This window comes from Sporothrix brasiliensis (assembly GCF_000820605.1).
Source record: "Sporothrix brasiliensis 5110 chromosome Unknown Cont19, whole genome shotgun sequence".
NCBI classification, from domain to species: domain Eukaryota; kingdom Fungi; phylum Ascomycota; class Sordariomycetes; order Ophiostomatales; family Ophiostomataceae; genus Sporothrix; species Sporothrix brasiliensis.
Genome location: NW_024467138.1, coordinates 757,111 through 783,721, shown reverse-complemented (window position 1 = coordinate 783,721; position 26,611 = coordinate 757,111). Strand labels below are relative to the sequence as shown.

Below are 26,611 nucleotides of genomic sequence, written 5' to 3'. Positions count from 1 at the left end.
CTCGATTGGCAACACCGTTCTCACGCACGCGCTGTCCACACCGCCAGCAGCCTGCCGGCCATGGTCAACTCCACGGTCTACCTGCCGGACGGGCAGCACTTCACCGTCGTGCCTGTCTTTGCCGGCCTCCTCTTCAAGTCCAACGAGCTCAACCCGCACCACTCGCCCTATCCAGTCGGGTGGACAATCGTTCTCCATACCGATGATGGTGACGAGGGCGGCGCGCCGTCAGGCTCGGCCGGTGCGCATGGCCGCGGCGTGCACGCCTTTTCGCGCCCCACGCTGCAGGGCGACTCCCTCTTTCTCTCCTCCGTCAACCAGCCCAGCAGCGCCGAGTTCAAGCCGGCCGCCAGCCCGACGCGCCTGGCCGCCATGATGCTGTGGGTGTCGCTCTACTGGTACTTCCAGCAGCCGGCGCCGGATGTGCTGCTGCCGCCGACGGCACACTCGAGCGGGACGCCGCTGGATGGGCGGCCGCGGGGCGAGTGGCGGATCCGGGTGAAGCGGGACGGCATGCTGCGGGTGCGGAACCTGATTCCAAAGCTGGAGCGGATGGGGCTGATTGCGACGCTGGAGTCGTCGGTCGTCTGCGGCAACACCACGAACGGCAGTGGTGGTGGTGGTGGGGGGCCGGGGGGCAGCGACACGCCCCGGGCCACGTTTGGCGACGACGACGGATGGGACCACATGTATGTCACGCGCAGCATGTTTTGGCAGATCCCGCCGCAGCTGTTCCTCTTCTCTCTGCAGCCCGTCAAGCCGCACGACCACCATCGAGGGCTGAGCGGCGGCAACCTGTCGTCGTTCCCTGGGTCGCCCATGGCCAGCCGGCCGTCCTCGCCTGGTTCGCCGGAGCTGGGCGACGCGAGGAAGGCGACGCCGCATGCACTTGGCATCGGCGAGGCCGCCGAGCTGGCCGACAGCCTGTCCTTGTCCACCGTCGCGACCAATACAGCCGTGCCGGTGGCTGCTCCGTACGCCGTCACCTCCTCCCCCGGCAGCCAGTCGGGCACCCCCACGCCGCCCATGCTCGCGTCCGTCCAGAGCTTCCCCATGGGCCCGTTCTACTCCACCTCCCACCTGCCCACCTACTACCCGCCGAGCCCGCTGCGCTACACCATGACCGGCAACGTGCGCCACCCGGCCCGCCCGCGCCCGCCGCGCATGGGCGAGGTCTTTTACAACCGCTACATCCCGTCGGTCCAGCAGTTCCTGTCGCTGCGCGTGGCCTCGCTGTCGCCGCACCCGGTGCCCTACTACGGGCCGAGAGCGTCACCGGGAACAGGCGCGTCGTCGGCGCCCCCTGCCGACCGCGCCGCCCTCCTGGCCACCCTCTCCGACGACGCCCTCCTCCAGACCTGGATGGCCGTGCCGCGCGTCCACAAGTTCTGGGGCGACTACTCGCCCACCTTTTTGCGCACCGCCCTCGCCAGCCGCCACTCGTTCCCCGTCATCGGCCTCTGGGACGGCGTCCCCTTTGGCTACTTTGAGCTGTACTGGGTCAAGGAGGACACCTTGGGCCTGCTGATTGGCGCCCAGGCCGACGACTTTGACCGCGGCCTGCACGTCTTTGTGGGCGAGGAGTGGGCGCGCGGCCGCGTGGCGCTGTGGCTCACGAGCGTCGTGCAGTGGCTGTTTACGAGCGACTACCGGTGCATGAGCGTGTGCATGGAGCCGCGCGTCGACAACGAGCGATTCATTGCGCACCTGCAGGCGGCGGGCTTCAACAAGCAGCGCGAGATTACGTTCCGGCACAAGCAGTCGTGGTTTGGACGGCTGCACCGCGACGGCTGGGAAGGGCCGGCTTTGTAAGGTGCCTGGGCAGGCAGCGTATTCGGTGCATTTGAGCCCATTATTTTGGTTGTCTTTTTGTTTTTTTATATTTTGCATTTTCTGATTCTACTCACCATCTATCGTCTACTCTTTGAATAATTACACTTCTTTTCCATTCTCCAAAAAGCGACACTGACGTCACCGCTCGACTACGTCCGATTAAGATGCTGATGCAAGTCGTCCAAAGTTGCTCCGACTCGCGCGGCGCAATGACTGTTGGAGGGCCGCACTAAAACGGGCGACACCTGTGCTTACAATATCACGGCGCCAGAGCTGATGCATAGCGCCGCCACTAAATTACAGCAACACACCGACTCTATGCGCATTCCTCCGACGACTCGGCGGTGCATGGAAATAAAGGCAAACTCCGTCCAGCGATGACCTAAGCAATTTAATTCGACACAACGTTGCACATGAGGTAATCCCTGACCTTTCTATTCTGCGACCTTCTTTCCTTCTTTTTGTTTTGCTTTGCAATGCATCGACAGTTTTGTTTTCCTTGCGTTTGTAGATCTCGGCGGTCGACGAGACATGCCTGGATCACGTGTGCTATTCCCATTGCGCAATCTACATCCGACGCGGCTCAAACTAACAACCAACAGCACGTAGCCCTTTGTATGAATTCTGTACATTGACGTCAAAGAAGCAGACGTCGCCGGGTATAAAACTGCCGTCGTCCGCTCGTCGTTCAGAGGAGAGAGAGAGTATCAGACATCAACATCAACAAGCACAAGCTACAGCATCTCACAATATATTCTCGTCTTCCACACATCAATTACATATTCACATCTTGGACACAGTCTTTGACCCTCAAACCAGCCAACAGACTGATCTCACAACCCCTTATAAAAGCTGACTCTCCCAACTATACAATGGCCCACTCCGTCCTTGTCGTCGGCGCCACAGGCAAACAGGGCGCCGCCGTCGTCAAGTCCCTGCTCCAGAGCGAAGACGCGAGCCTCGTCGTGCACGCCTTGACCCGTGATGCGTCGACACCCCGGGCCCAGGCTCTGGCTGCGTCCGACCCGCGTCTTCGCCTCGTCCAGGGCGACCAGCTCAAGCCCGACGCCATCTTCGCCCAGCTGCCGGAGGGATCCATTTCGGCCCTCTTCTTGATCACCGTCCCGCCCAAGGAAGAGCCCCAGGCCATTCCGTTTATCGACACCGCGCTCGCCCACGGCGTCCGCCACATTGTCTACTCGAGCGTCGACCGCGGCGGCGACGAGCGCTCGTGGTCGAACCCCACACAAATCAAGCACTTTGCCGAGAAGCTCACCATTGAGCTGCATCTGCGCGACGCGGCCAAGAACGCGACGCAGGCGGGTCCCAGTAACAACAACAAACAAGTGACGTGGACCATCCTGCGCCCCGTCGCCTTCATGGACAACTACAACCCAGGCTACTTTGTGGCCGGCGCCTTTGTGAGCATGCTGTCCATCACGATGAAGCCGTCCACCAAGCTGCAGCTCGTCGCCACCAGCGACATTGGTCGCTGGGCCGCCAAGTCCATCGAGGCCGCCCTCGCCGACCAGGCCGACGGCACCGCCGTCTCGCCCTACGCCAACCGGGCCATTGGCCTGGCCGGCGACAACCTGACGCTGGGCGAGGCCCGCGCCATCTTCCAGCGCGTGGTCGGCCACCCGACGCCCTGGGCTCTGTGGATCGTGGGCAGGCTGGTCTTGCTGCTGGTGCCCGACCTCAAGACCATGTTTACGTGGTTCGACGAGGAGGGCTACGGCGTGGACATTGCCGCGCGCCAGGGCGAGGCGCCGGGCGTGTCGTCCTTTGAGACGTGGCTGCGCAACGAATCGCAATGGAAGATTGAGTAGGAGGGACAGGGAACGGACAAAAAAAAAAAACATACGAAAATGAAGAACAAAGCAGGGGGGGATAACAAGGGATCGTTTTCGCACTCTCTTGATATATAATAACAATAGTAGTAATGATAACTTTAAATGTTTTGATAAAGAAGTTGTTCTCAGTATAGACGTGGATTTAAGCAGAACTATTGCTTTGGTACTCTACAGTTCCCTAGCTTTTGCTGTTAATATCCTGGCTTCCATTGAAAATCGCCAGTATTGCCCATCTTGGGATATCCATGGCTACACTGACACAGCTACAGACGATGGATAAGCTGGCTGCAGCTACTTTGGTGTACATAACAAAGGTCGAAGACGCACAGCCAGGTTGCCGGAACACATTTTACTCTAAAATAGGCCCGAAATACAGCCAGCACAGCGGAGGTGACCATTGTGTGCTTTGTACAACGTATTTGTTAGACGCTACACTGTCACAGACCATTTTTGAGGATGCACATAATATTCGATTTCTCGTTTGCGCTTCGGGTGGTGTTGTCTCCGTTTTCCAATGCCATGCAAGCTTGTCTCTTATTCAAGACGAAGACTTGGCTGTGTCACTGCGCAGCTCTTAACATCATGATTTGTGCTCTCTTGTACCTGCTTTCATGTAGGGCAGGCCATCTTGCTACCATTTTTGCTTCTGCGACGGAGGGCCAAGAATAGACTTGTGATGCCTTCAACTATACAGAGAGCACGATGCATCAATATAAAATAACGCTTATCTCTCCCAGACTTGCCTCCTGGCCGGCTGCTTGGAAGTGTCCATAGCCCAAGACAAGTTTCTCCTCCTTCTTCCATGCGTCCACACGTTTGTCTGCTGTATCTACGCATAATGACGCGTCTTTCTGCCCATCACGGTGTCCTCAGGGCGGCCCTCCTGCTCGCACTCCTCGCCCCGTTATGCCCCTTGGGTCTGGCTCAGAGGCCCGGCCTCATCCAACACCATCATCATGAACAGCACGCCTCTCCGGATGGCAATCAGCTAGAGAGCCACGTTCCCCGCAACCCAGATGCCGTCTGCTCCATTGTCCGGTACTGCCCGGATCCTGTTATGTCCATCCTCGGCAACAGGCGGCAGCAGCAGCAGAGAACGACGTCGTCGACGACATCGACTAGGGAGTTGTCGTCGATTCCGTCCTCCTCTTGCACAACCCTCCATACCGTCAGCTGCACCTTTTACACCGTCTGCAACCTGACGGCGTCGGCGCCCACCGACACCTGTACGAAGACAACGACGACGTCGTCCTGCACCACGCCCACATCCACGCCTCGCTGCAGCTCCAGCCCCAGCTCCAACTCCACCTCCAGCTCCCTCCCCAGCAACGACACCACCAGCAGCACCACCTACTGGGTGTCCTGGTCGTCGCCGCTGCCCACGCCGGCGAGCTACTCCTATGGCCGCCTGACGCCCGTCCACAGTCCGCCGTGGCCGAAACCGCCGTCGTCCTCGTCGTCTTCCACGCTCTGTCCCTCTACATCGCTCGACGGAATCACGTCGTGGCCCCCCAGCTTTGCCACCGAATCGACGACACGGCGCCGGCACCACTCGCGGAGCATTCGCAGCTTCCACTCCATTGTGCGGCCGAGTGAGACGTCACGTCTGCCACCGTATCCAACGACAACAACGTCGTCAAGCACGACGAGCAGTGAGCGCGCCTGTACAAAGACGACAACGCATACGTCCAAAACGCATCACTCGGCATCAAGTGTGTTTATTTTGCCAGAGTAGTATGGAGCATAGTATCTGGAAATGATCCGACAAACTCGAAGAGGTTACCATGATTTGGATCGTACTTTTTTGATGAATTATCAGGTTAGTGGGGGTACACAATGGAAAAAAACCTATTTGTTTAATTTATCATTTCGTTTTTTTCTTTAAAAAAAGCAAAACGTAAATAAATAAAACGAAGGAAATAGAGCGCCAAATAAAAAACGCATGATAACAACCAACGAGTCTGAGGTAGGACACACCTTTTAATACCATATCCCGTGAAAACGCCGTGAGCCATTGTAACATAAACGACACTAGTATACAGAAGATGAAATGACACTAAAACCCAAAAAATCATGCCGAGATCCAACGATGAACGATGCACGATAGTCATGGCAGACATGCTTGTTTATTGCCTTTGCACCTTTCCTCCCCCGTCACTCCTCATCGCCGTCCTCGCCTTCTTCGCCGTCCTCGTCCTCATCTCCTTCTACTTCTTCGCCATCCTCGGTGCCCTCTTCGTCGCTGCTCCCAGACCCGTCGCTGTCCCCGTCGCTGCCCGGATCGTAGTCCTCCTCGTCCTCGTCCTCTTCATCCTGCAGCCGCTGCTCGGCGCGCTGCAGCTCCGTCAACCCGTCGTCCGGCACGCCGTCTCCGCTGGCCCCGGCCGCGCCACCGTCGGCGCCGCCCTCGCCGTTGGCCGTCTTGTCGCCCCGCGCGTTCTCGGCCAGCTCCCGCTTCGCCTTGCGCCGCTCCGCCATGCTGCGGTCTTGCAGGTTGTGCCGCTGGACGTACGTCTCGCTGATGCCGCCGTAGTCTTCCTGGTCCAGCATGCCAAACTCGACTTCCTCGTTGTCGTCGGCGCCCGTACCCGCCCCCACGTCCACCTCAACCACAATGTTGAAGGTCCGCTGCAGCACGTTGGTGTAGCTGACGGCGACGATGCGGTCGAGCGGCAAGAACAGCAGCGGCTTCTTGAAGCCCCAGAGGATGCCGGTCGGCAGGAAGAACAGGTAGCCGTCCTTGCTGCCGCGGAAGGCGCGCACGTGCACGGCCTTCTCGGCCGGGCGGAACGGCTGGCGCGCGGCGCTGTGGAACACGTTGGGGTCGGCGGCCACGATGATGGTGCGCTGCCGCGCCAGATACACGTTCTCGGCGGACCGCAGCTGGCCCTCAATGGCCCAGTGAAAGAGCGTCGTGTACGAGTCGGACACGGCGGCCGCGAGGCCGGCCGAGGGCCCGCCGACCTGGCCCGGTTTCGGTGCGGTGGCGGGCACCGTAAAGACAAGCGGCTCGGTCGTGGGAGGAGGAGGAGGAGGGACTGTCGGTGCCACGGCTGCGGCTGCTGGCGTCGGCTTCGAGAGCGACGCGAGCGCCGCGTGGCGCGGGAAGAGGATGTAGTTGTACTGCACCTGCGTCTTTTCGGGCACGGGGAGGTAGAAGACGTATTCTGCAGCACGTTAGCTCCTGATTACAAACGGGCACTCTACACGCGTGGGGTCGGGGGAACCTACCAAAATCCGTCCAGGCGTAGACGATGCCGGGCACGGGCGTCGTCGTGTTGGCGGCCCGCGCATACAGGTAGTTCTTGGTAAAGCACAGGTCGTACTTTTTGCGCTGCGGGATCGACACCGAAATGTCCTTGACCTCGAGCAGCACCGTCTCCGCCGCGGCAGCGCTGAGCAAGTCGGGTTCTCTTCCTCCGCCTCCGGTGCCGGTGCTTCCGTTCTGTGATGCCGTTTCTGCCGTCCCTTGACGCGCCGGCAGCGCACTGTGACTGTGTCGGTTCGCCTCGTCCTCCGCCTCCACGCGTCGCCGCTTGTGCGCCGGCTCGCCCCCGCCATGCACTTGCTCGTACACGTAGCCGGCAATGCTGTTGAAGAGCGGCGTGTGCGCCGGCGATTTGGCCGCGGCGGCCCGGATCTGCTCGACGAGGTCGGGCCGCGATTGAAACGCGAGGCTGAGCCTCTCGGTGTCGAGGCTGGCCATAGTTTGGTTGGTGCTGGCGGGGATGGGAACAGTTGTCAGAAAAGAAGATCCAGAGTCGCAATGGCTCAATATGGTGTAAATTCGAATTCGGGGCAATGGGTCCGGCCGGCAAGGTCGGAGGAATGGACACGGTAGAGTTGTGGTGGTTCTGGTTGTGGTGCACGATTGCTGTGTCGCGTTTGGTGATGTCTCAAAACAATCGTTTTTCGGTGTAAACGCGGCGTGGGAAAAGGAGTGATGCATTGGCGGTACCACTGCCCAAAATCATGCAGACAGGCACATGCTGGCTAATTGGTTGCGTACATTTTTAGCGCCCGCTTCTTCTTTCAGGGCACGTTACGATGTAATACAACAGACCTTTGGCCGTTCCGCAGACGATCACCATCTAGCAAAAGATAGCAAAACTACGTCATGTGACACGGTTCACAGGTTGAGCGTCATCATTTGGCATATTACGTTGCTAAAGGCGGTAAAACTATTCAATTCAAAGACGCCCAAAAATCGATGACTAAATAATTGAGATTGACAACATATCGAAAACAAAGACACCCGAGCCGCGTAACAAGAGCAGCTTGTTGTCGACATGCGCGTAGGCTGCATAGAAAAAAGAGGAGGTAACAATGAGAGAGAACTCCACGGCGCCGGTAAGGAACGATAAGAACGTCTTGTGTATATGAGAGTGAAACAAGGATCGAGGGCAAGTGGACACTAGAATGTCGAAAATGAAAGATGAAAGTAACGGCAGTAGACATTGCATGCCGTAGACGAAAAAAGAAAACAAAAATGCTGCTTCATTTCGGCGGGAGAATGGCCGGATGAGAAAGGAGGTATGTGGAGAACGCAAGAGAGGTGAAGGAAGCAAGTAGAATAGATATGGACAGGAGAAGGAAATAATCGGGTAATGTAAAAGGAAAGAAATCCGGATGCGCCTTCGATGCTGTAAGAAAAAATGACAAAAAGTTTATCTTGTAAAACCAGAAAGACCAGAATATGGGAATGAGAAGACGAGAGAAGAAGACAATCGCAAGCAAGACAAGGTTGCCGGCCGCCTACAAGCCGTCGCCGACGCAGAACAGCTCAATCTCTCCGACACCCGCATTGTACATGTTGCGTACGCCGTCGCGCCACTCCATAAACGCAATCTGTATGTCGTCGTCGCTCTCGATGCTCACAAAGTCGCCGTCCTCGTCCTGGTACCGCAGCTTCAGGTTGCCCTTGCCGATGCTGCTGTTGGTAAACCGCGCCAGCTTCGCATCGATCCGGTCCACCAGCGACTGGTACGTGATGTTGAACGCCACCACCAGCGTCATGTAGTTGGACGTGTCGTAGTTGACCTTGACTTTCAGCTGCGTCGGGATCGGCAGGTCCGAGCTGCCCACCATGCCTGACGTGCCCATGCCGGGCGTGCCGGTGCCGAGCGGCGGCGATACCGCGCCCATGTCGTTTGGCAGCGACGGCTGGTGCTGGTGCTGGTGCTGGTGCTGGTGCTGCGGTGGCGCACTAGTCGGTCCGGGCGTTGTCTGGCGTGGGTAGACGGGCTGCGCGGGGAACTGCGCCATGGTGGCGCCGTACGAGGCGGTCAGCTGCTGCTGCTGCTGCTGTTGCAGGCGGCTGGCCTGCACACCAGGGCTCTGCGTGCTGGTGCGGATCGGCAGGTCGTTGCGTGGGCTGCCCGTGTTGGACCGCGGGATGGTCGAGTCGTGCCGCTCATGCGTCGGATGCAGGTGGGGCGGGATGCCAGGCACCGCGGGAATGTTGCCCTGGCTGCCTCCGGGTGTCCTCCGCGCCGGCTGGTTCTGGATGTCGGGGGTGCTGTAGCTGCGGCTGCGTTGCTGCTGCGAAAGGGTCTGCGGGTTCTGCGACATGACTGGCATGGAGGGGCCGCGCGGATTGCGGCCGCCACCGCCGCCAGGTCCGCCGTTGACCATGCCGTACGCGTTGGAGGGCGAGGGTCCGTCGCGTGATGGTGCGCGAGGCATGGCTGGTGCTGTGTAGCGGTTTGTCTCGCCGTCCCAGCCGCCGGGCTGCGGTGTGCCGACCTTGGGGAACGCATAGCCAGCGCCGGGCGGGAAGAAGCCCGACGTTGTGCTCGTGCGCGACGAGACGGGCGATTCGGCTACGGGCGAGAAGTAGGACTCGCCGCCGCGCAAGCTGGGCGACGACGCCTGCTGTGCGGGCAGCTGCTGTGTCTGCACGCTGAGCTGGCCAGGGAGCATGGGCAAGGGGAAGCTTGGTGGTGGTTGGCGCATCATGCCGGCGAGAGACTGGCCGCTTTCGGCTGTGATCGACCGTGTACGGAGTGGTTGGCCATTGAACTGTTGTTGCTGCTGCTGCTGCAGCAGCAACTGCTGCTGCTGTGCTTGTTGGTTCATGACGAGGTAGTCGTCATCTTCGTCGGGGTCTTCGGCGTAGGGGTTCTCGATGGCGGCCACACCGCCGGCGGAGGTCTGCATCCATGCAAAGCTCGGTGCCGGCTGTTCGGGGCTCTGGTCGGGCCGCGGCGCGTTGAGCTTGCGCTGCATGTCGAGGCCGGCCGCCCATTTCTTCATAGACTCTTCGTTTTGGAACTTGATGACAAAGTTCTCGACGCCCGGGTCGCCCTTCCACCAGATTTGGACGGTGTAGGACCCCGGCCGGGAGAAGAAGAGGACTTCCGTGACGTTGGTCATAAAGATGCGCCCCTTAAGCTGCAGCTTGGCATTCTTGTTCCGGATCTTGGGTCCCGTGGACTTGGTCTTGTCCTTCTTGTCCTTGCTCTTGTTGGGTGTGATCTCCTTGCAGCAGAGGAGAATGCACTCAAAGAGGTAAATTTCGTAGTCCTTTTCCTGGTCGCTCTTGCCGGTGACGACGGTGTAGACGCCATGCTGAAGCAGTTTGCCGAACTGGTCGACGCGGTGGTTCTTCCAGTCGTCGACGCGGCTCTTGAGGTCTTCGAGGGCCTCTTCGAGCAAGTCACGGTTGACGGCCTCGTTGGCCTTTTGCAGCGCGCGCTCAGCGGCAGCAATACCGGCGTCGAGGTCCAGGCGCTCATCCTCAAACTCGCTCTTCTTGCGCAGATCCTTGAGGAGGAGCGGGTACTTGACGAGGCGTTGCATGGGCTTCAGCAAGAAGCCATCGAGGGTGTTGAAATCGACGGCGACGGGGTGGTTGGCGGAGCGGATCTTGTCAAAATAAATTTGGGTCAGCTGGGCGGCCTTGCGCTGGTTGGCAATGAAGGGCTGGTAGATGTCAAAGGACTCTTCGAATGCAACGAACGGGTTGCCCCACTGCTGGTCTTTTTGTGGTATGGAGTTGGTCGACTCGATGCGGATCAGGAAGCGCCGCTGCACATCGAGAATGGCATTGATGTTCAAGAAAATCTGATGAACAACGTCGCCGTTGATGATGCCGCGCTGTTCGAGCGTTTTCTTCAGGTCGTACAGGTTCTCGAGGTCTTGGACGTACTTGCGCTCGGTGTCGACAAGTTCGCGGACAATGTAATCGCGGTAGCTGAGCTGCGAGGCTGGTCCGTCGACGGTTTCGTCGACCGAGTCCTGGGCCTGGAGCAGCAGGCCGCGTTCTTGGGCGAGATCAAGGACGTGGTTGACCACGGTTGTGACCTAGGGATAGACTGGGTTAGTGGGTGAAGCGCGTGAGGGGGAATGATAATCTGGCGGCGGAACGTACCTTGACGAAGCCTGTCGTGTCGGTGCCGACGAGGTCGGCAATGACAAAACATTCCGGCGCCGGTATGTTGAGGTCACTGAGACAGGCGCGGATGAATTTGAAGGCGGCAATCTTGGCCCGCTTCATCTCGCTGGCCTCCATGTCGTTCTCGGCCAGCATCAGCGGCTCGGCCGGCTGCAGGGCATTGTAGATGGCCAGCAAGGGCAGCCCAGACCGGAACATTTGCCACAGACCCTCAACGGGATCGCCGCTCGTGACATCGCGCTCGAGGTGCGCGAGCTCTTCGAGATAGCCCTCGAAGCCGGGCACCTGGGCAAGCCGCTGCTTGAGGGCGACACAGATCTGGTAGAGCGAGCGAGAGGCGTCGGCCTTTTGGTTGATGATGTTGCTGGTGGCCACGACTTGGCCCGTGACGGGTGGGCTGGCCAGGGTGGTCTGGCTGGAGAGGGACGTGAGGGAGGTGGTGCTCATAAATGCGGTGCTGCCCGACATTTGGGACGAGCGCGGCGCGCCGCCGGAGACGCCGCTCATGGTGTTCCGGATGGGACCGCTGCCGTTTGCGCCGCCGGCCACAGCGGGTGTGGAGGAGGAGAAGAGCGGCGCGGTGTTTGTTCTTAACAAGGGCGCGTGCGCCATGGCTGCTCCATTCGCCGAGGGGGCGCGGTGAAGTCGGCTTGACGAAGGGATGGGGTGGAGGGGTTACTTAAATCCCTGGCGTCGTCTTCGTCAAATGTGAGGCGAGAGTGAACAGGCTGGTTTAAGGAGGGGGAGGGGAGGGGGGAGGGGGGGATAACAGCAGCGAGAGCGTTGTTGACAATGAAAGGCGGCCAGACGTGCAAAGAAGTGTCGATGAAAGAACGGACGAGTCAAACGAAGCGAAAGTGAAAGCCGCTGGCAGGGTTGCAGGGCACGAGATGAGCGAGACGGAGGGTTTGCAAGGTCGAAAGGAGGACACACGAGATGCGGTGGTAGCCGCGTGCACTGGCGATAAGCGCTTTGTGCTGGCACGAGGCGATTAGGGTCAAGTAGACGGCGAAGAGCGGACAGGTTCTTTCTTGTCACAGCATCTAACGGTCGCGTCGCCGGAAGGCATGCGTTGGAGGAAACAAAGGTCGAAATCCGAATTGGAGGGTATTGCCGTGATTATTGGTGGGCAGAAATCGGAGTGCAGATAAGGAATGGGTGGGTTCGAAACTGTACAAAGGCGGCGAGCGAAGACTGGAAAAACAAAGCCGGCAAATGAGGCCCAAGAAACCGAGACGAGATGCGAAGAGGCGAGATGCAGGATGCAGGAAACGGAAGGCGTGCCCCAGATGCAAGAACCGCTGGGAAAGAACGAAAGTTGCTGTGTCGGGACGCTCTTTCTTAATTTGGAACGTTCGAAAAGGGTGCAGAATGGCAAAAGGCAAGGCAAAAAGGCAGGAACGACGGATCAGGGGTGGCGGGCAAGGCGGGCGGTTGGTCGGGAAGATTTGTGTGGATGTGACGGTAGTGGAGGGCGAAAGGAGTTTACGACGGGGCCTTGGACAAAGATGGAGGGGCGGCCAATGCAGAAACAGGCCAATATCCAGTGCGAAATAGGACTTTTGGGCAGCCTTTGGGCGGCCTTGGTGACTCGATGTCCTGTCCCATAAAAAAGGGGGAGGGGGGAGAAAAGCGCCAGGCGGGGGTGAAAAGGGAAGGGGCCACAGGAAGTGGGGAAAGCGGCCCAGAAGGAGGGAAGTGGTGTCCTGTCCAAACTGGGAGCGGTTTCTGGAAGAAAGGAAAGAGCCAGAGCCCTAGGGACCTACGGTGCACGGGGCAGGAACAGGCACTGTCCCTTGGACGACAGCTGATGTTCATGTCATTTTTCAGGGTCATTTCAGGGCAAAGAACAGGCCAAAGCGAGCGCTAGAGAACCCTAGAAAAGGGGCATGGGTAGCGCTAGTGGCTTTTCCGGAACCCAACTGACGCCATTTCAGAAAACAGTATGGACACAAGCGATGCACACAGTACGAATATGTCTCGCCGCTATTGTCGTTGATGCTCGCCGTTGGTTGTTTGGGCGTTTTCAGCATTGAATCTGTCAACGTCTTTCGTTTCAAATTGCGACTATCGACGCTAGTCCCTGGACGGACAGTCGAACCCCGGCTCGCTGGGCCTTTTGCTGGAAGAAATGAACATTCTACCCTTTCGATTCAGAGTGGGGGAGCGATAAGGGGTGGCAGCACAATGGGACAGGAAAGGGTATGAATGGGGTGAGAATTGGGAGTGGATGTGTATGGAATAGGGGGCGGTAATAAAACGCCAGTGCATGCTCTGGACGTGTGATGGATTTGTTTGGGCGCGGCGACAAGGCGTGGGTAATTGCGGCCGCTGGAAACGGCAACAGCTGAGTCGAAAAGACATCACCAGGAACATCATCAGGGCAGGGGTTGGCAGAAAGGGGGAGATGTGTTGCGCGTCGTGCACGCAGAGTACGAACTGCAAAGTATGGTCGGGCACGACAGTCGCGAGAGAGAAGTAGCAGGAGAACATGCGGCATATGACGAACACAAGAACGCAGGTGTGCCCGCTGCCGATATATAAAAAGTGTAAGATGTGTCGTGCCTGCACCCATGTAGAAAAGTATGTGCCAGCATACGGTGCAACGAGTAGCAAAAGTGCGTACCCCATCCGACCCGCGAGGTGCGGGTTGTGAATGTGCCTCAACGCCCAGGCCACCTTGTTTGATGTTCCGGGAACCAGAAGCGGTACTGCGATTCGGCGTCCGAGACAGCTTTGACCCATACGATGCCGCTGTCTCAGCAGTGGCGATTCAGAACAACGACATCCAAGAGCAAGGCATTATGACGACACTGCAATCGCATTCTTGGCTCTAACGTCCGGTGGAATTTTGCCCAACATTCCCTAACGGCCCTTTTCTCGGAACTGCGGGCGGACGGGTGCACTATAGACCTTCCAGAAGCTGTCAAACCAGCCGGGGCGACGGGCGGACGGGCAGGAGAGCAGAAACTCTTTTGTTGGCTGTTGAAACCATGCGTTCATGCAAAACAAATGTGGCCCGCCGTTGGGGGTTGCAAATCAAATGGAAGCAGGGAGCAGCTGAAGAAAACATGAAAAATGGTTTCATCCGTCCCAGCTCAGTTATTTGATCACGTGGAAGACTCGGAGTTGTCTCTGATTCACATTCACATAGGGAAGAAAGAGTTTGCGTTTATGTCGTTGACGAAGCCGATGTTTAATTTAGCTGTGCCCATGCAACCTGTACAAACGACCAGTCCTATTTCATACAAATTCAACGCCAATATGGCGTTCTGCACTAGCATGCCTCTATAAACTCCCCAGGATAGAGTGGAGACGCCTCTACTGTGTGATGGTTCTACTTAGTTGCAGGCATCATGGAACAGACGGCCTCCTCAACGACACCGAACCCATGACGCAGTCCCTCTTGCCGCCGCAACAAACACCGAGATATTTGTTTGGCTCGTTTCCTTGTATCCAAACTATTCAAACAACCCACCATCTGACGACCTGACGACGACTGTCGACTTACTGGGCGTGACGCTTGACCCACCGCAGCTTCCTCGCCAATGCGCCGTAAGGCTAGCCGCCGAGAAACGGCAGGTGTGGCCTGGCCCACTGCACGGCCGCCAGTGACGGGGGGCCGTGGGCCAGTCAATCCGTCGAGATGATGTGCTTGTCATGATTGTTTTCACTTTCTACTCATATGACAACTCGTACATATGTCAAAGGGAAGCACATAATAATCCCCGTCAAGAAAAGGCGCAAGTAAGATACAAAGGTCAGCCAGCGTGAGGCTGGAGTCAGTGCATAGACAACGTACGCATGTATCCTAGCACGGCCTGGTACGGCGTGTGCTCTGGTTGCCTATGCAAAAGCTGTCCTTGTATGACACGTTGTGTTTTATGCTTCGTGCTTCGTGCCCCGTATGTTTATATGTTTATTTTGCTGGACACTCACATATTGTTGTTGTGTTGTTTTGGTCGCTAAATTATTGAGAGAGTCGCACAGCAACATTTCCTGCCTGTGATTGGTCAGCCTGACCTCACCCACCAAATCGCCCCGCTTTTCTCCGCGCCCTCACCAGGCGCCGATCTCCAGCCTATCACGACAGCAGGCGAGGCAGCCCAGCCTGCCAGCCTGCCGTTACCTCCGTTTCCGCCACTGCCGACCCCTACTCCATCCGACATACAACCACGCCGGCCCTTTGACCAGCGATCTATGTTCAAACGATCAACGTGACGCGATCAACGACGGGTGTCTGGCGATTCGCCGTTCATCAACATTACGACGCGGAACAAACGTGCGATCGAACGGGCCTCTACACACGACCCCCCCCCTTCCCCCCTCACCATCGCGTCATTGACGAAGCGTGACGGGCCATCACCGTCGGCTCACAGTCCACCATGGACCCTTTCCAGACGCAGCAGCCTGATGAGGGCTACTCCGAAGACCCACTATCGACGTCCGGGTCGCTGGCTGTTGCGAGCAAGTCATCTGTTGGAGATGCTGAAGGCCTGCCACCAGCTCTGGCACGCCACATTTCGTCCCTCTCGGTTGCGTCCAAGATTCGTACGTTCTGCCTTTCGTGTTTGCTTGTATGAGTCGAGTCGTTGATTTGGACCTCCGCTGGCTAACCCGCTGAGAACTCACCGAAGCCCTCCTCGACAGCTTGCCGACCAGCGCCATCGCCCAGATCGTTCAGCAGCTGAGCCCGCGCCTGTACATTGACTTTATCCGCTACCTGCCCGCCGAAATCTGCCTCAACATCCTCGGCTACCTCGACCCGCTCTCTCTGATTGCGGTTGCGCGGTCGTGCCGTGCCTGGTACGGCCTGGCCTCGGACCGGAAGCTCTGGGAGCGCCTGTACTACCTGGAAGGCTGGAAGGCCATCACATCCGAGCTGCAGAAATGGGAAGAGACCGTCAACCGCGACCGGCCGGCGCCGTACGACGAGACGAGCAGGGGCCACACGTCTAAGAGACGCGCCATTACTTCGTCACGACGCGCCGCCGACGGCGACCGGGACCATGTGATGCTGGACGCGGACCGTATTTGGAAGTCGGACATGACGGCCGTCGACTCCTTGCCCGAGGACCAGCCGGCCTCGAGCTTGTTTGGCAACGACAAGCGAGGAGACAACGTGCCTGACCCGGCAGCGGGCACGTCCTTTTCGTCTATGTCGACGGCCGCCTCGTCGTCGTCGTCGGTGGCGGCGGCAGCTTCGGCAAGCAAAAAGGGCAAGCAGCGTGCATCGTCGCCACCACCACGCCCGTCCGCAGAGAGCGTCGCGCCCGTGCGCGAAGCTTCGCCAGAGGGCCTACCGAAGCAGAGCCTCTGGGTGCTGGACTCGGCCAGTGGCAAGTACCGCATGAACTGGAAGCACCTCTACACGCTGCGGCGGCGGCTCGAGGCCAACTGGGAGCTCGGCAAGTACACCAACTTCCAGTTCCCGCACCCCGACCACCCCAACGAGGCCCACGGCGAGTGCATCTACACCATCCAGTTCAACCAGGACTATCTGGTCAGCGGCAGCCGCGACCGCACCATCCGCATCTGGAACCTGCAGACCCGCCGCCTCGCGCGGATGCCCCTCGTCGGCCACCGCGGCTCCGTGCTCTGTCTGCAGTTCGACTCGGACCCGGAGGAGGACCTGATTGTGTCCGGCAGCAGCGACTCCAACGTCATCCTGTGGCGCTTCTCCACGGGCGAGATCCTCCAGCGCCTGCACCGCGCCCACCGCGAGCCTGTCCTCAATGTCAAGTTCGACAAGAACATCTTGGTGACGTGCTCCAAGGACAAGACCATCAAGGTGTTCAACCGGCGCCCGCTCAAACCAGGCGATCTGGGCTATGCGGTTGGCGACGGCAAGCCGTCGTCGTCTGCCGTCGACCCCGTGCCCATCCATCTCAAGCGCTACGGCTACGACGACGAGATCAGCCGCCTGCCGCTCAAGCCGCCCTACACCATGATTGGCAGCCTCGAGGGCCACAGCGCCGCAGTCAACGCCGTCCAGATCCACGGCCGCGAGATTATTTCCGCCTCGGGCGACCGCAACGTCAAGATCTGGGACTGGCCCAACCAGCAATGCGTCCGTACCTTGGTGGGCCACAGCAAGGGCATTGCCTGCGTGCAGTACGACGGCCGCCGCATCGTATCCGGCAGCAGTGACAACGAGGTCAAGGTGTTTGACCGCCGCACGAGCCTCGAGGTCGGCAGCCTGCGCTCGCACTCGAACCTGGTGCGCACCGTCCAGGCCGGGTTCGGTGACCTGCCCTACAGCGCCGAAGAGGACGAAAAGGCCGCCGCGCTGATGGACCAGCGGTACCTCGAGGCGGTGCAGAACGGCACGCTCCCGGTGAACCCGACAAACGTTCGACGCCGCCACCGCAGCGGCAACCGACCGGCCAATGACGACGACGATGACAACGGCATGCTGCGGCCCGAGAACATTCGCTTCACGGGTGCCAAGCTGCCCCCCGGTGGCGGTGGTGGCCAGTACGGCCGCATCGTGTCGGGCTCCTACGACACGACGATTATCATCTGGCGTCGCAACAAGCACGGCATGTGGAAGCCGCAACACCACCTGAAGCAAGAAGAAGCCGCAGCCGCCGCGTCGGCAGCCACATCCAGCGCGACAAATGCGCTGCGCATGGCCCGGCGCCAGGCTGCAGCAGCTGCTGCTGCTGCCGTGGCCGGCGAACCCGGAAGCCAGCCGCTGACACAGGCGGCGCTTGGAGCACTGCAGCAGCAGCAGCTGCAGATCGGCCAACAGAGCGCGGCGAGCGGAAGCCATGCTACAGCGACAGTCGCCCCGGGACAAAGTTCCACGCCTGCACAGCAGCATCAGCCTCTGCCCGGCACAGCATCCGCCACCCCGCAACCGTCCTCGTCGCACGCGATGCACGTTGACCTGCCGGACGCGGGCGCTGCCTCCTCGTCGGCAGCGGCCACTGCAACAGCGCATACACCGGTGCAGACGCAGCTGGCACGGCTGATCGACGACCTGATTGCGCAGGGCGTCCATGCTCTCCAGCAGGCACTGTCCACGTACCCGGACCTGCTCGAGATGCAGCCCACGCTGCAGGCCGCCATTGACCGCCACCCGAGCCCCTTTGTCCGCTCACAGCTGCGCCAGGCCGTCAGCTCGGCCCTGGTTCGGGCCCAGATGGTGCAGGCCGCCACCGGCCCACGTCCAGCACCAGCCGGCCTTGCAGCGACAACAACACAAGCTACGACCGGCACGTCGGCCGAAGACAGCGCACAAGCTGAGACGGCCCAGGCGGGCCAGACGGCCGCTACGCCAGCTGGCGCCGCGCCGTCATGGTCGACTGTGGTAGGCGTGGGCGCCGGAGCCAGTACGGCCGGGCCCAGCGCACCGCCCGCCACGGCCATTGCGCCCCACACCGTCTCGCTGGCCGCGCTCGAGAACCACCAACAGCAGGTCGTTTTGCCGCCGCCGGCGATCGTGGGGACCAACACCGCTCCCCATCCCCACGCTCAAGCTGCTGCTGCCGCCGCCGCCGCCGCCGCTGCCGCCGCTGCCGCTGCTGCAGGACCGCCGCCGCACCATCCGCATATGCACGCGGGTGCAGCCGCTGCGGCCGCCGACGACATGGCGAACCCGGCGCGCGTCTTCAAGCTGCAATTCGATGCCCGCCGCATCATTTGCTGCAGCCAGACGGCCATCATTGTTGGGTGGGACTTTTGCAACGGTGACCCGGAGCTCGAGGAGGCGGCGCGGTTTTTTGGGACGATTGAGTAGGATGCGGCGGGAGCTGGAGAGACGGCGGTGCGAAATATGGTCGGCATGAACTGGGCGTTTGGATTTGATTGCATCAGGCTTCATTTGAGAGCTTTCCGCCATTACACGCGTTGAACAATTTAAAATCGTGTTGCTAGTAACATGAACGAGAAAGGTAAAGGAAAAGGAAAAGAAAAAAAAACTACATGTGGCGAAGCACATAGAAACAGGACGCGCGCATCGACGACCTTGTCGTCCATCCTTCCCCCAACCCGTCTCTTTACCGAGCCACCTCTTGGACCTTGCTTTCGGTCTCGGGCGCCTCGTCGATGAACTCGGGCACCTCGTCTTGCATGAAGCTGGGCACACCGGTCGCCGCGCCCATCTCGGCCTCCAGCTCCACGTCCTGGCCCAACGCCTCGAGCTCGGCATCCAGTTCCTCCTCGTCCACGTCCTCGGGAACGTCCCAACTGAGTGCTTCCTGGATGTCGTTGTTTAAGTACTGCAGCTCGTCGAGCTCGTCACGTATCCGCTCAATCTTGTCCAGGTCGACTTTGCCCAGCTGCTTCCGCAGGTTCTTGTTCGCCGTATTCAGTGCACCCACCACCGCAATCGTACTTTCCGAGCTGTCCGTCATGCCGCGCGCGTTGTCCATCATCCATGCGTTATTGCTGTGTCTTTCGCGCAGAGCCTCTTGCTGCTTGCGTCTCGTGAGGACTTTGATGGCGTCCCTCCGGAGATTTTGTTTGGCACGTCCGGGGGGCAACTTGTTCATCTTGGAGTAGATGACCGCCAGCTCTGCATTGTGAGCGGCAATTTTGGTTTCTGCGGACTCGAGACTCTCGTTGGTACTGGCGCTGACTTTATTGAGGGCGGCGATGGCGTCGGCCTTGGTGTCCTTGGACCGGGTGCCGAACAGGCGGTTCATAGCGGGCAGAGCAACAGAAAGATGTCGCGCTGGATGCACGACGTTTCTGGGAGAAGGGCGCGATATGGAAAGCAACCAGGAGCAATTGCTCGTGTTGGGGGCGATAGAGTCGGGTGGCGCCGATTGCAACGTGTTCGGCGCGGGGTTGCGGGCTTATTGAAACGGGATGAGTCGACTGACAATAATGGGGCGGCGGTCGAAATGGCCGTGTAAGTGGTTTCGTGTAAGTGGTTTCGTGCTATGTGAGTCGAGGCTTTCGTCGGATTCTTTTTGTCGGATCGTGATAGTTGAATGAAGACAACTGAGAATTAGGAAGTCACACATGTGAGTTACGAAGGAAAGAACAGACGCCACCAACCAACCATATGTTCTTGCCCAAGACAACGAGGCTGGAGTTTTAGCGCAGCAGACGACGTCAGTGGACAGGCAGCCACCATTTCGGCGTAAATTAGTGTGCTGACCATTCCTGGCTACAATTAGGTTGTCTCGTGACTTTGCTGCAATTTGGACATTTCCAGTGTCTGGTGCTTGAGTCTTCAAATTACAAACTGCTAAGACGTTCAAGATAAAACAATATACGCCGTACTAGGCTTTCCAGGTAGTTCAAATAAGTCATCTTTAATTGTGCTTTCAAGTATACCGTCATAGCTCTCAGATCAACCATAATTATTAATCACGGAGTCATAACCAAATCCACACCAGGAAATCAGCTCACACTCAGCGACAGTATGTTTGTCTAGGCTGCTGGAGCCTGCTGTATTTCGGAGGATATAAATGAAACCATACGAACGAGAGCGAACGAGAGCATAATATAAGAGTGTTTGCATGTAATGCTGACGAGAACGTAGCAGCATATATATGTGGGACGGTGCACGTTGATGTCTACTATGTTTGAAAAGACATGAGCGACAAACAAAATACCGACCAAGCGCCTCACGAACAGCAAAAAGCTTTTGGAGTTTCTCAAGGCATTTGTTGTCATCGGCACGTGACCTTTATTTTTACATCAGGTACGCATATTCTGAGCCTAAATTCTGTTTTGTGGTCGCGCTATATATGATGTACTCCGTCATCAAACACATCCCTTTTATCTGCATGGTCTGATCTGCATGGACCATGGGGGAGCAGAGGGCGAAAGGAGCGGGCCGCGTAGGGGAAAGGTGCAACTTTGGAATGGTTGTCTTGTGGCAGTCTGACACGTATTTCCTGCATGGTAGCCTAGCATACTATATCCAGTGCTCGTTGGCGGTAATGCGGAAGCGTTGATTGGCGTCATGCTGCTTCGTATGGAAAGTTGTTTTCTGGTCTGCAGCTGGCTGTTTTTCAATTCAAAAACAGCTTTTCCCAGTAAGGAGACGAGCATTTTAAGGAGACCAATTCCCCTTTCCTTCGTTTTCATGGGCAAAACAACTGTGTTTTGGATTTCAAATTATGACTTGTTTACTGCCACTTCTGCATACGGCGGGCGTTTCCCACATGCTTTGACCAAACTACCATCCACAGCGACACATTTACCACGACTAGAGATCGCCATCTGCCCCAGGCAAAGTGATGGATCCTCTGAGTGCCGTTGCGTCTAGCAGAGCACTGGCACGGGCCATTTATGAGACGTACACGACAATCCACACCATCAAGGGCCGTCCCGAAGCGTTTGACAGGGTCAACAAGAGCCTGCAGCTTATTCAACTGGCCCTTTGGAAGATACAAACCCACCGCTCTGGTCCCAGTGCCGATGCTTTGCTGGCAAACGCCATTCGGCCAATCGCACGCCGGTGCGAACAGAAGATCAGGGTGCTTCACGACATTTTTGTCAATTTGCAGCATGGTTTGGGGAGCGAGTCCTGGCAGAGACAGACGTGGGCGGACCTTGGCCATAACTGCCGCAGTGTCCTTCTCGAGCTAGCAGAGGGAAACAAAGTCGAAACCCTCATGAAGGAAATCCTGGCGGACTTGGCCATCGTGGACCAGTACCAGACATTTGGCGTGGCCACCGAGAGCCAGGTAGCACAGTTGCAGAGGAAGATGACGGAGATGTCAACGACAAAGCCCGTCACGGCGGACGCGGGCCTCGCATCACCAAAACCGCTTATTGCTGGTGGAGGAACAAGTTACCAGAACAATATCTATGGTCGGAACCACCAAGAAATCTCGGGGATTGGGCACCAGGAGATCGGTAAGACAATGAGTATTGGTACGGAACAAAATGAAATCCCTTTTGCCTTTTTAACACATGATTTGGTTGCCTAACAGTATTGGTGACGTAGTTTCTGGCTTAGACGAAGATGGAACAAAACGACAGTCCATCAAGAACTCTCTACAGACGACACCATACAAGGACGACAAAAACCGGAGTCCGATTCCTGTCCCCGGCACGTGCAAGTGGTTTGTTGGGCACAGGCTGTTCAGGCAGTGGTGTGACAGCAGCGAGTCAAACATTCTTTGGGCGTCTGCAGATCCCGGCGCTGGCAAGTCTGTCCTGGCGCGACATCTCGTGGACACCATATTGCCTCGAGAACTCGCATCCAGCTTGATCTGCTATTTCTTCTTCAAAGACGAGGATGACGGCAAGCGATCGGCTAAAAGTGCGTTGCGATGCATGCTCCATCAGGTCTTTGAGCAGAGACAAGAGCTCCTTTCTGACAAAATCGTCAACCGATTTGGGGGCGGCGGTGGTTACGAGACCAACTCCTTGGCCGATACTTGGGACATCTTCATGCAAACACTGTCGCAAAGACTCCCCAGCGAAGAACATCTGAGCGTTGTCTGTGTCATCGACGCCCTGGACGAATGCGATAGCGGTGAGCAGGCCGAGCTCATGAGGATACTGTGCAACTACTACGAAGTACTCGGTCACGATCCTCGATTCAGCATCAAGATGCTCATCACCAGTCGGCCCTACAGCTCAATTCGCAAAGGCCTTCATCCTCTGGAATCGAATGGGCTCTCCCTTATTCATTTGAGGGGTGAGACGGACGAGGAGGTCGAGAAAATCAAACAGGAGATTGATCTTGTCATCCAGGCTGAGGTCGACCAGCTGCAGTCTTATTTTCAGCTCGACGCTACCGAAATGGAGACGTTGCTGGCCGGGCTACAAAAATTCGACAACAGGACCTATCTCTGGGTTCATCTCACACTGGACGTCATCAAAGCCCAGTTCGACGAAGAGATGGATCTGGCCACCATTGCATCGAGTCTACCACCTTCGGTTGACGCGGCATATGAGCGAATGCTCTCAAGCAGCCCCGACAAGGAGAAGGCCAAACGGCTTCTGCATTTTCTTGTTGCAGCATTGCGGCCCTTAACAGTCGAGGAGCTGAATTTTGCGCTGGCTTTGCTACCACACCACCGCAACTATGATGAGGTGGTGATGATACCGGAAGCACGGTTCCGTGAACGCATCCGAGAGCTCTGCGGATTACTTGTGACCGTCATTGACTCTAAAGTGTATCTTCTGCACCAAACGGTGAAGGAATTCCTCGTGTGGGACAAAGACATCGACAGCGAGGAGACCTCGTCAACACACGGACCTCGCTTGGTGTGGAAATATTCTCTCCATGGACAAGAATCGCAACAAATTATAGCCAACGCTTGCATGCGGAGTTTACATCTTCATGATGCTGAGGATATGTTATCGTCCGCAAAGTCCACCACAAACACATTCCTTTTGTATTCTGCTTATTATTGGGTTAACCACTTTCTCGCATCGGAGACCAAAGCGAGCGATGCTGCGTTGGCTCTTGTATCTATGCGTGGACACGCTCCGAAGTATCCCGCAGCGTGGTTCATGGTATACTTTTTCAATTTTGAGACGAAGTATCCCCTCGGCTTTACAAGGTTGATGGTTGCGTCATATTGTGGTCTCGAACAGATTGTCAAGCGTCTGTTGCGACACCCCAGCGCCGATTTGAATGCAAAGGATAGTGTAGGTCGGTCGGCACTCTCCTGGACTTCCAATATGGCATGTGACCAGCTCAGCTTTGAGACATTACACGGTCAGGTCGATGGCTTCGCAAGGGATACAATGGTGGCTGCAGCAGGGACAAGATACGCAAATGTCGCCCGATTGCTAATAGATGCTGGTGCAGAGGTCGATTCGATGGACGACCACAACCTGACGCCCTTTTACTATGCCATCAAGCATGGCTGCAACATTACCGCCCGGCTTCTTCTTCAATTCGGAGCGAATGTCAATACTGTGGGTAACTCGGGCCAAACTCCGGTGGACGTGGCCACTACCAGAAGCGAGGAAGCCACCGTACGATGGTTGCTTGAGGCTGGAGCAGATATCATGATACATGATACAACTCGCCGGTCACTCTTTCGATGGTCCATCCTCACGGGGGAAGAAAAACTTGTGCAGATGCTGCTCGATGCCGGTACAGACGTGGCCATTGCGAATACAACCGATGAGGTCGGTGTAAGTCCATTTCACTTGGCCATCCTCGAAGGTCGGAATTCTGTTATACAGATGCTGCTCGATGCTGGCTTAGACACGAATATGCTCGACGGGTTTGGTGGAACGTCGCTTACGACAGCCATCCGCCATGACCTCGATTCTATTATAAAGATGCTGCTCGATGCTGGTGCCGATCCAAATTTAGTCGACAGCTTGGGTTCAAGTCCCCTTGACACAGCCATACGCAACAGTCGAGATTCTGTTATACAGATGCTGCTCGATGCTGGCGCCCATCCAAATATGACCGACGAGTCGGATAAAAGCCCGCTTGACTGTGCCATCGTCGAGGACCGGGATTCAATTGTACGAATGCTGCTCGATGCCGGAGCGGATCCGAATGCAGCCGGCGACTTGAACAGAAGTCCGCTTGAAGTCGCCGCCTGCGATGGCCGGGTTTCTGCTATGCAGATTTTGCTCGATGCTGGAGCTGACCCGAATGCAAAAGAATCTCTAGGATTAAACCATCTTACAGCAGCAGTCCTCAATGACAGTGAATCTGTTTTACGGGTTCTGCTCGATGCAGGTGTTGATCCGAAAGTGAGCGACATGCCAGGCTTAACTCTGCTTGAATTAGCCGCTTTACGCGGCCGGGAATCTGTGGTCCGCATTCTGCTCGATGCTGGTGCCGATCCGAATGCTAGCGATGGTCAACAAATGCGATCGCTTGGAGCAGCCGTCTCCCAAGGCCGGGAATCTGTGGTGCGGATGCTGCTCGATGCTGGTGCCGATGTCACATTGTACGGTGAGGGACTGCTTCTACTAGCCAAATCCCGAGGCCAAGATTCGATTGTACGGATGCTGACCGAGGCTGGTGTGGATGTGGGACTGGACGACGTTGATGGCGTGAATCTTCCTCAAATTGCTCATAGCTAGGATTCCGTTAAAAGCCTTACACTCGGGGCACGGCACGACATGAGAAATGTTGTGAAGGTACAAATTTTCTGCTTGAGGTTGATGGCCTTTGAAATAACCTGGGAGATTGGCAAAGCAGTCCACGGCTCGAATTATCAGTGACGAAGCCACCCCTGTTTGTTTTTGTTACGAGGACAAAAATATTGGAGTCGGTTGTACCTATCTTAAACACTTGCACACTGCTCAATATGTGTCAAATATATATCAACATTCGCGGTTCCAAAATGGTTCCTGTATTGGCTTTGCCGATTTACCAACAGGACACGTTCTTCATAAAACGAGAATCGGATACTTGCTTTTTACTGGACGACTGGTGGTTTCAACTTGTCCAGGCCAACTCGTTTGGACATGGGAGAGTCCTAGGCAAACAGAAAAGCAGGTTAAATCGTGGACGGTCACTGACATGTGATGAGCATCCGGCAGCGCAAACTCACCAGCATCCCGGTCCAGCCAAAGGTGTTGAGGATCCAAGCCATCGTCGCAAAGGTTGCACGCCAGAGCACCGGTTGGGGCGACGTGCGCAGCAGATCCGAGGCCACCTGACGCGCATAGTCATTGGTGGGCGTCCAGTGAATGCCGTCTAGAAAGTCCTTCTTCTCGATGCGCTCCTTGAGCGGCGCGTACACACTTCCCTCGGGCAGGTGGCAGCGCTCGTCGGCGTTGTCAAACAGGTGCGAGGCCACGGAGCCGGTCACGATTGTTACCACACGGACGCCCAGCGGCGCCAGCTCAACGCGCAGCGTGTCGCCCAGAGTGTTGATGGCGGCCTTGGACGCGTTGTACGCCGTCTGGTACGGCGGGTGGAGCACCGTGTTGACGGAGCTGATGTTGGCCACGACGCCGCCGGCGGCCCTGAGATGGGGCAGCAGCGCATGGGTCACTGCAAACACGCCAAAGATGTTTGTGTCGAGGACGCGCTTGACGTCGGCCAAGTCGCAGTCGGCAAAGGGCATGACGTGGTTGAGGCCCGCGTTGTTGACGAGGATGTCGAGCCTGCCGCCGGACGCGGTCGCGACGTGCGCGACCGCCGCCTTGATGGACTCTGGCGACGTGACGTCCATCTCGAGCGTCGTGATGCCGAGCGCCTTGAGCTCGCTCATCTTGGCCGTGTTGCGCGCCGTCGCAAACACCTGCAGGCCGCGCTTGTGGAACTCGCGCGCCAGCGCATCGCCAATGCCGCCGAGGCTGCAGCCCGTGATGAGGACCGACTTCTGGGCCGCCATGTTGAGGTCGATATCAGTGTGCGAAACGACGTGCGTCGGAGAGGCAATGTGCTTCGTTTATGGAAGGCGGTTTGTTTACGGTTACTCTACGATGCCCATCGCTCTGTCCGTGCTGTTGACATTCTCCAACACAAACGGAGGGAAGGAGGGAGGTCGTTTTACCCCGTATTTCACAGCCTCGCTGAAAACGACCAGCGCCAGCTCCAGTGTGTGTTGCGTTGACACACTGCGCCAAAAAGGGGCTAGACCCTCAGAGCCAGTTGGTCCTGCCATTGACCCCGCGCTAA

The 26,611-nt window shown here is 57.5% G+C and overlaps 10 protein-coding genes across 10 annotated transcripts; 6 read left to right on the top strand and 4 right to left on the bottom strand.

The window, feature by feature from the left end:
- Positions 1 to 60: 60 nt before the first annotated feature.
- On the top strand, positions 61 to 1,812 carry SPBR_00442 (uncharacterized protein; the record flags this gene model as incomplete). Its single annotated transcript, XM_040758761.1, has 1 exon — positions 61 to 1,812. One exon carries the CDS (start codon positions 61 to 63, stop codon positions 1,810 to 1,812), a length of 1,752 nt encoding a protein of 583 aa, XP_040618046.1.
- Positions 1,813 to 2,705: 893 nt separating this feature from the next.
- On the top strand, positions 2,706 to 3,662 carry SPBR_00870 (uncharacterized protein; the record flags this gene model as incomplete). Its single annotated transcript, XM_040759189.1, has 1 exon — positions 2,706 to 3,662. The coding sequence occupies one exon, from the start codon at positions 2,706 to 2,708 to the stop codon at positions 3,660 to 3,662; it is 957 nt and encodes a 318-aa protein (XP_040618045.1).
- An 862-nt stretch (positions 3,663 to 4,524) lies between these two features.
- SPBR_09050 (uncharacterized protein) lies at positions 4,525 to 5,421 on the top strand (the record flags this gene model as incomplete). Its single annotated transcript, XM_040767176.1, has 1 exon — positions 4,525 to 5,421. The coding sequence occupies one exon, from the start codon at positions 4,525 to 4,527 to the stop codon at positions 5,419 to 5,421; it is 897 nt and encodes a 298-aa protein (XP_040618044.1).
- A 419-nt stretch (positions 5,422 to 5,840) lies between these two features.
- SPBR_00526 (negative regulator of DNA transposition protein) lies at positions 5,841 to 7,392 on the bottom strand (the record flags this gene model as incomplete). Its single annotated transcript, XM_040758845.1, has 2 exons — positions 5,841 to 6,853; positions 6,918 to 7,392. 2 exons carry the CDS (start codon positions 7,390 to 7,392, stop codon positions 5,841 to 5,843), a joined length of 1,488 nt encoding a protein of 495 aa, XP_040618043.1.
- Positions 7,393 to 8,441: 1,049 nt separating this feature from the next.
- SPBR_00121 (cell division control protein 24) lies at positions 8,442 to 11,694 on the bottom strand (the record flags this gene model as incomplete). Its single annotated transcript, XM_040758441.1, has 2 exons — positions 8,442 to 10,991; positions 11,059 to 11,694. The coding sequence occupies 2 exons, from the start codon at positions 11,692 to 11,694 to the stop codon at positions 8,442 to 8,444; spliced, it is 3,186 nt and encodes a 1,061-aa protein (XP_040618042.1).
- Positions 11,695 to 15,467: 3,773 nt separating this feature from the next.
- SPBR_00112 (F-box and WD-40 domain protein 1/11) lies at positions 15,468 to 18,826 on the top strand (the record flags this gene model as incomplete). The annotated part of the gene is made up of 2 exons (XM_040758432.1): positions 15,468 to 15,633; positions 15,720 to 18,826. The coding sequence occupies 2 exons, from the start codon at positions 15,468 to 15,470 to the stop codon at positions 18,824 to 18,826; spliced, it is 3,273 nt and encodes a 1,090-aa protein (XP_040618041.1).
- Positions 18,827 to 19,085: 259 nt separating this feature from the next.
- Positions 19,086 to 19,733, bottom strand: SPBR_01017 (charged multivesicular body protein 5; the record flags this gene model as incomplete). The annotated part of the gene is made up of 1 exon (XM_040759336.1): positions 19,086 to 19,733. The coding sequence occupies one exon, from the start codon at positions 19,731 to 19,733 to the stop codon at positions 19,086 to 19,088; it is 648 nt and encodes a 215-aa protein (XP_040618040.1).
- A 1,551-nt stretch (positions 19,734 to 21,284) lies between these two features.
- On the top strand, positions 21,285 to 23,314 carry SPBR_00342 (uncharacterized protein; the record flags this gene model as incomplete). Its single annotated transcript, XM_040758661.1, has 3 exons — positions 21,285 to 21,906; positions 22,187 to 23,268; positions 23,297 to 23,314. The coding sequence occupies 3 exons, from the start codon at positions 21,285 to 21,287 to the stop codon at positions 23,312 to 23,314; spliced, it is 1,722 nt and encodes a 573-aa protein (XP_040618039.1).
- A 374-nt stretch (positions 23,315 to 23,688) lies between these two features.
- SPBR_00632 (uncharacterized protein) lies at positions 23,689 to 25,062 on the top strand (the record flags this gene model as incomplete). Its single annotated transcript, XM_040758951.1, has 1 exon — positions 23,689 to 25,062. The coding sequence occupies one exon, from the start codon at positions 23,689 to 23,691 to the stop codon at positions 25,060 to 25,062; it is 1,374 nt and encodes a 457-aa protein (XP_040618038.1).
- A 338-nt stretch (positions 25,063 to 25,400) lies between these two features.
- SPBR_00898 (short-chain dehydrogenase/reductase) lies at positions 25,401 to 26,324 on the bottom strand (the record flags this gene model as incomplete). Its single annotated transcript, XM_040759217.1, has 2 exons — positions 25,401 to 25,460; positions 25,536 to 26,324. The coding sequence occupies 2 exons, from the start codon at positions 26,322 to 26,324 to the stop codon at positions 25,401 to 25,403; spliced, it is 849 nt and encodes a 282-aa protein (XP_040618037.1).
- Positions 26,325 to 26,611: the final 287 nt, after the last annotated feature.